Source organism: Coturnix japonica, chromosome 2, assembly GCF_054131305.1.
Source record: "Coturnix japonica strain WE chromosome 2, WE-NBRP24, whole genome shotgun sequence".
Taxonomy (NCBI): Eukaryota; Metazoa; Chordata; class Aves; order Galliformes; family Phasianidae; genus Coturnix; species Coturnix japonica.
This window is the reverse complement of record NC_140664.1, coordinates 26107091-26115783: the sequence shown is the minus strand read 5'-3', so window position 1 is coordinate 26115783 and position 8693 is coordinate 26107091. Positions and strand designations below refer to the sequence as shown.

The following is an 8693-nucleotide window of genomic DNA, read 5'->3' as shown; positions in this document are numbered from 1 at the left end:
ACAACATGAGTGTCATGGTTTCATGATCTGTGGGCTCCACAGATCAAAGGCAAATTTGAAATGCATTTTCAGCATGGTTCTGAACTACCCAGAAAATCTGTATCTAGAGTTACCACACACCTTCAAAATATTTGACTCAGTGGATGATTTAAACATATACTTGTCATGGTTTACATGCTGAGTGTAGGGCATGCAGCACTTAGATCTATTTGTCCTATGCTAAGGCAATGCAGAGAGCATAGCATGCTCATAGTCTCAGGTCAAATTTCAGTTTTACTTACTTGTCTTGCTTTGAGTTACATTTTCAGTTGTACTGTGATTGCAACAGTGATTCTACACACAAGGAAATATGGATTGACTAGTTTATCTAGAAGAAACAGAGCCATGATTTCAAAGTGCACAGATAAGACAGAAATAATTTGGGTAAAATGTATTGTTGTTTACACTGAGAAATTTTATTAGATGTTTGCCACCACCAAGACAAGTAAAGGAGATTAAAAAGTAATCCTAAAAAGTAACTGAAAGGCTCTTGTTGCTATAACAATGAAGGTTTAACAGATCAAAAAGAGCTCTGGTAAACAGCACCACAAAAGCATAGTCACCAACAGTTTAGTGGTATTGTTTTCCTAAAACCAGGCCTTACTCAGGTGTGATCTTGTAGCATGAGAGACTCTCTGTGGATAAAGAACTGGTTGGAATACCACAGGCAGAGGGTTGTTGTCCCTGGATCTATGCCCAGATGGAAGTCAGTGATGAGTAGTGTCCCCCAGGGATCTGTCATGGGACCAGTACTCTTCAACATCTTTATCAATGACACAGGCGATGGCATTGGGTTCACCCTTTGTAAGCTTGCAAATGACACCAAACTGAGTAGTACAGTTGATAAGGGTGAAGGAAGGGATGGCAACCTGAGGGACCCTGACAAACTCAAAAGGTTCTAGTAAACCTAGAGAGGTTCAAAAAGGCTGAGAGCAAGATGTTGAACTTTGGTCCAGGCAATCCTAGATATGCATACAGACTGGGAGAAGAACTTATGAGCAGCCCTGCTGAGAAGGACTTGTGTATCGTGGTTGATTGAAAACATAACATGAGTCAGCAGTGTGTGCTTGCAGCCTGGAAGGCCAACTGTATTCCAGGCTGCATCAAGGAGGGATGACTAGCAGGGGTAGAGAGTTGATTGTCCCACACTAGTCTGACCTTTGGAGGTTCCATATGGAGTACTGCATCCATTTCCAGGCTCTCAACATGTGAAAGATGTAAAGAGATTCCAGAGAAGGGCCATGAGGAAGATCAGAGGGCTGGAGTACCTCTCCTACAAAGACAAGCTGAGGACTTGGGCTTGTCCAGTCTGGAGAAGACTCTGGGGAGATCTCATTACGGCCTTCCAATTCTTAAAGGTGTATTACACAGAATCACAGAATGACCTGGGTTGGAAGGGACCTCAAGGATCATGTAGTTCCAACCCCCCTGCCTGGCAGGGCCACCAAACATACACATTTACTAGATCAGGTTGCCCAGGGCCCCGTACAACCTGGTCTTGAACACCTCCAAGGACGGGGCATCCACAACCTCCCTGGGCAGCCTGTTCCAGGGCCTAACCACTCTCCTAGTGAAGAACTTCCCCCTAACATCCAACCTAAATCTTCCCTCTTTTAACTTAAAACCATTTCCCCGTGTCCTGCTATTGTCAGCCCTTTCGAAGAGTTTACTCCCCTCCTGGGTGTAGGTTCCCTTCAGGTATTGAAAGGCTGCAATGAGGTCACCCCGCAGCCTTCTTTTCTCCAGGCTGAACAAACCCAACTCCCTCAGCCTGTCCTCATAGGGGAGGTGCTCCAGCCCCCTGATCATCTTCGTGGCCCTCCTCTGGACCCTTTCCAAAATCTCCATGTCTTTTTTGTACTGAGGGCTCCACACCTGGACACAGTACTCCAGATGGGGCCTCACAAGAGCAGAGTAGAGAGGGACAATCACCTCCCTGTCCCTGCTGACCACCCCTCTCCTGAGGGAGCCCAGGATCCCATTTGCTTTCCGGGCTGCCAGAGCGCACTGCTGGCTCATGTTGAGTCTTTCGTCCATCAGGACCCCCAGGTCTTCCTCTGCCGAGCGGAACGCAGCCGCCCACCACACTCCCAGCCCCGCGGCTCGGCCCTGAGGGGCGGTGAGGTCCGTCCCTCCCGCTCCGCCCGCCCAATGGGAGCGGCGGATGTTAGCGGGCCGGGAGGTGGCGGCGTTGCCACAGCAGCGGCGGCGGATCGGGGCTGGGTTGGGCGCTGGCGGTCGGGACGCGCCATGGAAGGGCTGGAAGGTGAGGGGCAGCGGCGGGGGGCGGCCAGGAGGGTCCCTGCTCTCCAGTGGGAACCGCTGTGGGTGGCCAGCGCAGCGGCTTCGTCGTGCTGTGGGCGCGTCTGGGCGGCGGCGGCTGGAGCAGCGGGCCGGGCGCCGCCTTCCCCTCGCTCGGAGCCCCCGGGGCCACCCGGCCTCGCCGCGTCGTAGGGCGGGGAGCGCCGCCGGGAGCGCTTCGGTGGTCGGCGAGCCGAGGGGAGAGGCTGCGGGTCCGGGCTGGCTGGGGGTGACGGCGGGCGGGGCCGCGCTTTGTCCCCGGCTCCGCTTCGCTGCCGCAGCCCGGCGGGCGGGCTGGGCGGTTCCGCCGCCCGCTTGGTGCTCGGGGCCCGGGGACTCTTCTCTTCTTTTGCTCACGGAGGATGAAGTCATGGTACAGCCGTAATTCCTGAGGAGTGTTCGGTGCCGCAAAAGCGAGGTGTGTGTTTGCAGACAGAGTATTTGCAACTTTATCCCGTGCCAGTTGCTTCAGTGAAGATATCATCACCCTTCCGACTATCCATCGCAATGAGATGCCAGCCTGGAACTTAAGAAGTTGCAGCTTGCCTTAGAACGCTTAGGAAATCTGCCATTACTGCGTTTGATGAGCTGTTGTAACCATATTAAGAAAAAATGCTGCCTTCTTCTGATTAACTGTCACAGAATAGTCCTTGAGGCTCCCATGTTATGCTTTGCAGGCAGTAACTGTGTTTAAACAGGGGTGAGCACTATCCAGCCTTTGTCCTTTGTCCCTCCTAGCACTGAGGGAGAGCAGGAACTGTTCTCAGTGAGCGTGTGTCCTTTCTCTGCTTGATGTGATGGTCATCAGACTGTGTGCCTATGACCAGCGACTTCAGCAAGACTGTAGATCAGGGCGGCATGATTTGACATTAAAATCCCAAGAGGTTCTCTCTTATTTAATTTGCTCTTATGCCTTCCCTGTTAGTGAGATTTGAAAGGTGATGTCCAATGATTTATCAAATAATATTTTGCATTTGGTTTGTGTGTTTGTTTGTTTGTTTTTGGCCTCTGACTGATGACAATCCTATGCTGCTTGCCCAGAAGGGAGAAACTCGCTTTGGTTTCGAATCAGCTGCATGTTTGCCTGCAGTTGGGACTGTGTATCATCTACAGCCCATCTATCAATTGATTTGGCTGTGGGCTGATTTAGTGAAGCCAGCTGTGTTGTATAAGCTTCAGTACCTTCATAACAGAGGGTAGGGAGAATGGTCATCTACAGATTACAGAAGGCTAAAAAGGTTGGTTGTTATTGGGTTGGATTTGCTGCTGTTCCTACTTCTGGTTGGTGTGCCTTCTGAAGGCTTCCATTTTCATTGTTGCAGTAGGTATAGACAATGGTGGGAGGAAGAACTTTGAAACTGGAGCACTCTCATGTTTACTCTCAGCCCTTCCTTGAAAGCGCTTTCAAAAGCTGGAGCTTATCAGAGTTATTTTGTTTTCCGTGGCATGGAATGTTCCTTCTGAACACTCAAGATCAAGATGTCTCTTTTGCACATTGTTATTCTCTAATGATCTTCATGTAGTAGGCTGGCCTCAAGAGAGGAAAACATAGGCAAAACCAACGATAAAGATGGATTGTTTTGCTCAGTGTTGTGCTTTTCTCCACTTACTGCTTCACCAGTGACTCAGAAGAAAGTAGCTGGTTGCCATTTTGGATTCAGTTTGTGTTGAGGAGCACAGTTGCCCAGTCATTCATCCTGTATAGAAGCAAGGGCTGTGTGCCCCAGTGACGCAGTGGTAGGAATGCCACTTTGCAACAACAGAAGCCCGGGTTCGAATCCCCCCTGTGGCGCAAGTGGTAGAAGTGCCGCTCTGCTACACAGGAGGCTTGAATCCCGGGGGGTTGGACTCGATGATCTCTAAGGTCCCTTCCAACCCACACGAGACTGTGATACTTTGAAGGGCTGCTCCTGAAATCCGGCTCAGCCTGTTCTCTGTCTGGGGTTAGGGCTCAGCAAAACCGATTCCCGGGGCTGATTTGTGCGGCTGGTCTGGGGAGTTGTGAGGCGAGGGATATAATTAGGGTGCAGGGCAGGACTTTGGCTTTTGGCTGTGTTCTCGTGGCAGTGAAAGGGCCTTCAGGCATGAGTTACCTGGCCAGGACTTCTTGCCTACAGAAGCTGATGCTTTATTTTCGTAAGCTCAGCGACGTGGAGGTGAGATCTGTTTTATTTCTTACAGTTCAAGCATGCTTTTAATAAGAAGCAACTTCATACAGTGTCTAATGATTCTTTCCATTATATCAAGAGATGAATGTGTATTGGTTGGCTTGTGGAGCTGCATTGGTGACATTTAAAAAGCCGGATAGAACTTTTTATGTTGTGGCTGCACTTTTCTCACTATGCACAAGTTTAAATCCTCGATAAAATGGCAACGTAACTTTCTGTGCAACTTAAACGTTGCTTTCAAAGTTCACTTGTGCTGGTTTTTTGAAGCCTGCTTTATTTTATACCAGTATATTGTATATACCAGTACTTTGTATTACTAGACAGGCGCTGAAAGGCAGATTTAGAACTACAAAGCTTTGTCAACAGCAATCTGCGCACACGTTTCAAGTGACAAATTTGTTACATGCTTTGAATGTTGCATCTTGGATTCCTGACTTGACATTTATTACTTTGTAGCCTGTGTGGGTTTGACTGTGTATGTTTGGTGGCCCTGCCAGGCAGGGGGGTTGGAACTACATGATCCTTGAGGTCCCTTCCAGCCCGGGTCATTCTGTGATTCTGTGACTGTTCTTCAGTTCATTTCTTTAATTTGTTTAATTTCCTGGCCAATGTACTGAGAGCAATGACTGCAGGAAGCAGTGATCTTTAAGGTGAGTTCACAGCCTTGCCCTCAATAACATAGTGTGTGCTGAGTACGAAGGCTGCCTCCTGTGGTTTAGTGTGTGCTGGTGGCTTTCACTGCTGGATGGCGGTGGGAGAGCTGTCACATCAGTGCAGTTATCCCTCTGCTTTGCTGAAGGTGATGGAGGAGGGGCCCAAGCACTGAATTCCTCACTTGAACAGGAGCAGTCCAGTGGTTGCATTAGATCAGCTGCACTCTAGGCTCTTGTTTTTTTCTGGGGGCGTGTTAGCAGCAGCTGCTGAAGCTGAAGAAATGATTATATCCACGCTTTTTCACAGCCATCCCAGCAGGTCAGAATGGCTGCTGCCTGGATGGTGAAGGGCATGGTGAGCTGTGGATGAGGGCAGCACCCACCAAGCTCCAGCAGCTGGGAGGGTTACAGCCCAAAGCTTCCCCTGCACGCACCAAGCAGGATCTGTTACTGCCATTAAGCATTCAGGCTCTGAGCAGTCTGGGTGTGTCCCTGTGGGCTGTTAGTAATAAAGCTCCCTGTATAGCATCTCCTGGGAGCTGAGGGCTGTGCTGAAGGACCATTTGTTTCTGGACCTTTCACTTACCCCGATAATGTCTGAAACCCCACCCCAAACAGTTGAGGCATAATACTTCGGGGTTTAGTATTAGTAACATGACCTCTGGATGCAAGTGCATGTACTTGCTTTCTCAGTTTGTAAGTGAGCCAATGCCCACTTTGCCTTATTCTTTTTTTTTTTTTTCCTTATGCTATAGGAAATTATTACTTTGTTTTCAGAACAGAAATATTAATGTGAGCTTCCTTTCTCTTTGGTGTGCATCTTTGTCTTGCCTCTGCAAGCAGCTTCCTTACTTTGGCAGCCATTTTCTTAAGCTTCACTTAAGGGAGCCTCCTGTATTTCTGTAACATTCTGGCTTTCTTTTTTTCCTCCTGAAAGTATCTAATTTGTCTGAGAGAAGGAAAAATTAATGATATGGTGCTGTTCTTAAATCAGCACGCTGGAAACTGCTGTAGTCTGAAATCCACAACTAACATCAATGTATTTATTAAATTATGGTAAGTAGCTTTGCATTGTACTGCTGTGTTTTACACGTATTTGCCCCTCTGGTAAGTGATGTAATTTTTACATTAATACACTGAGTCACCATGGATAAGTTTAGTGGGTTTTTTTCCACACTTTTTAATGTTTATTTTTGATTTGTGCTTATGTTTTGGGAAAGAAGTTGAACTGAAATGCTTTGGGGGCTGCCAACACATGGCTGGTGGAGTGTAAGGTCAGTGTGAAGAGACCAGGCTACGCCTGACTACCTATGTACTGTCAGCACAATTCACATAGATTTTGCAAGTCATGTGCTTTCTAGTGGTGAGTAGCTGATGTTAAAGCTCATTAACAGGAGACCAAAAGGCACGTTTGGAAGTCAGATCGATCACACAGCACTACTTAATTGCCTTGGGTTTTGATGCGGCTCTGTATGTGTTGAAGGGAAAGCTCTCATAGGTTTTTATGGTTTGATGTCACAACTGAATGTGTCTCCAAAGTGCCTGCACACCCACATTCGGTGTATGGAACAAATTGAAGGAACTGGCGATCTGTGCACAGTTGCAGGGCTGCAATGTCGCTGGGACCACAGGAACGCAGCAGGAGCTGCTGCTCTGTGGTTGGATACAGGCTGTGCAGGAAGAACCAGCCAGATAGCAAGCAGAGGTTGCCTTTGTATGGGAGAGCAGCGGAGCCTCGCTGTGGGACTGGAGAGGATCAAAGATAGCAAGCAGAGCAATGTGGGAAATGTTGTATTTGAATGTCTGCTAGAAGCCACTACACGAGGTAGGTGAGGTCCTCTTCATGTGAGTGAAAGGAGCCTTAGCCCTTACTTTACCCACCCTCTTATCTGCTAGAGGGACAAGTCGGGAGGATATGAGCAGTGCAGTCCAGAAGGCTTTTGATGTACATCAGTGACAACTTCCTAACCCAGGTGAAGGTGGACATGGAGAGGTCTGCTGGACCTCACAGCCACAAACAAAGAGGCATTGCATGCAGGTATGCAGGTCGGGGCAGCCTTACTTGTCTTGGCAATGAGGTGAATGCATTCAGGGTCCTGAGAAAAGAAGGCAAAAAGAATCGAGACCCTGGGCTTGAGGAGAAAAGACTTTGGCCTGTTCAGGGATCTGCTTGGAAGGATCACATAGAAGTCACTGTGGGGAAAAGTAGTTCCAGGAAAGATAGTTATTTTTAAGGATATTTAGTGTGACATCAGCATGTTTTCTCATTAGAAGTTATGCTTCAGGTGAGGAAGGGAAGAAGAAAGGCCAGAGAGTTATACAAAGGGGGATCGCACCATGATATGCCTTTTGCATGTGCCTGTATTACTGTTCTAGACTGGGTGCAATTCGCTTCTCAGTCACAAAAAGAACTTCTTCAAAGAATCCTCCTCCAGGCTGTCACTCTGAGGCACTGGGGTTCTCCTCAACATGTTATTTTCAAGGAAGTAATACAAAACTTGCCGTAATCAGACTCATGTTTGATACAATAACAGTAATTTTGACAAATATAGTACACTTGCATTGTCAGGCTAGAGAGCTGATATAGGAATATGCAGGAGGTACTATGAAAGCCTTACTGAAGCTTTTCAGCTTGAAGGAGCTGAAGTTTTGCTGCTTTCTGATATCTTTAGTAAGCAGAAGTGACAGGTTTACACAAGATTAGACTCCGCTGTCAATACAGTCGTAGAAAAGAATCTTTCCTCTGAAGTTAGGCATAGATAGAAGTAGACAGAATCATAGAATGGATTGGGTTGGAAGAGACCTTAAAGATCACGTAGTTACAAATCCCTGCTGTGGGCAGGATCCCCACCCACCTGATGGAGCTGACTGGGGCCCCATCCAGTGTGGCCTTGAACGTCTCCAGGGATGGAGCATCCACAGCTTCTCTTGCCATCCTGTGCCCAGTGCCTCACCACCCTCTGAGTAAAAAAAAGTCATCCTAGCATCTCCCCTAGATTTCCTCTCTTTTGATTTAAAGAAATTCCCCCTTGTCCTATCGCTATTAGACCACATAAAAAGGTGGTAGAAGTGGACTGGTTGACTACTTATTGTGAATAATCTTATTCCTCAGTCAATGAGGGGTGTATATGCACTGGCTTTTTCTTTTTTTTTTCTTTTTGTACCTGAAGCGTATGGATTTAAGCACAAAATAACTGGCTTTTGGGGATGGGGGAGCTGTGCCAAAAACAATACAGTCAGTTTTCCAGGAGAATTTGGCAAGCACTCTTCCACAAATAACTTTCAGTAGTTGTAGACCACTTGTCAAGTAGGTGATGCCAAAGCTGGAATTCATACCCAGGTATTTCTGCATGTTTGAATGCAGTGGGACTTGATGGTTCTTGTTATTACAGTTGTCTGGCCAAAGTCATTTAGTACTGTCATTGCTGCAGATAAATTAAAGGCTTAGAAGGGCAATCAAACAGATCTCATAACGTTACAAAATACTGTTATTAAAACTAAGTACTGCTTTAATCTTCGTGGTCGTATTTCT

The 8693-nt window shown here is 47.4% G+C and overlaps 1 protein-coding gene across 4 annotated transcripts in view; it reads left to right on the top strand.

Annotated features, from left to right (window-relative positions):
- Window positions 1-2182: 2182 nt before the first annotated feature.
- ZC2HC1A (zinc finger C2HC-type containing 1A) overlaps window positions 2183-8693 on the top strand; it is a 33651-nt gene continuing 27140 nt past the window's right edge. For 2 of the 4 annotated variants that reach the window (XR_014942504.1, XR_014942505.1), the window contains exon 1: window positions 2183-2305. Coding sequence is in view for 2 of the 4 variants with exons in the window: in XM_015855871.3 (XP_015711357.3) it covers window positions 2290-2305 (16 nt within the window). In the remaining 2 variants the exon portion in view is untranslated. The remainder of the gene's footprint in view (window positions 2306-8693) is intronic. The other 2 variants (XM_015855871.3, XM_015855869.3) reach the window with 1 other exon arrangement.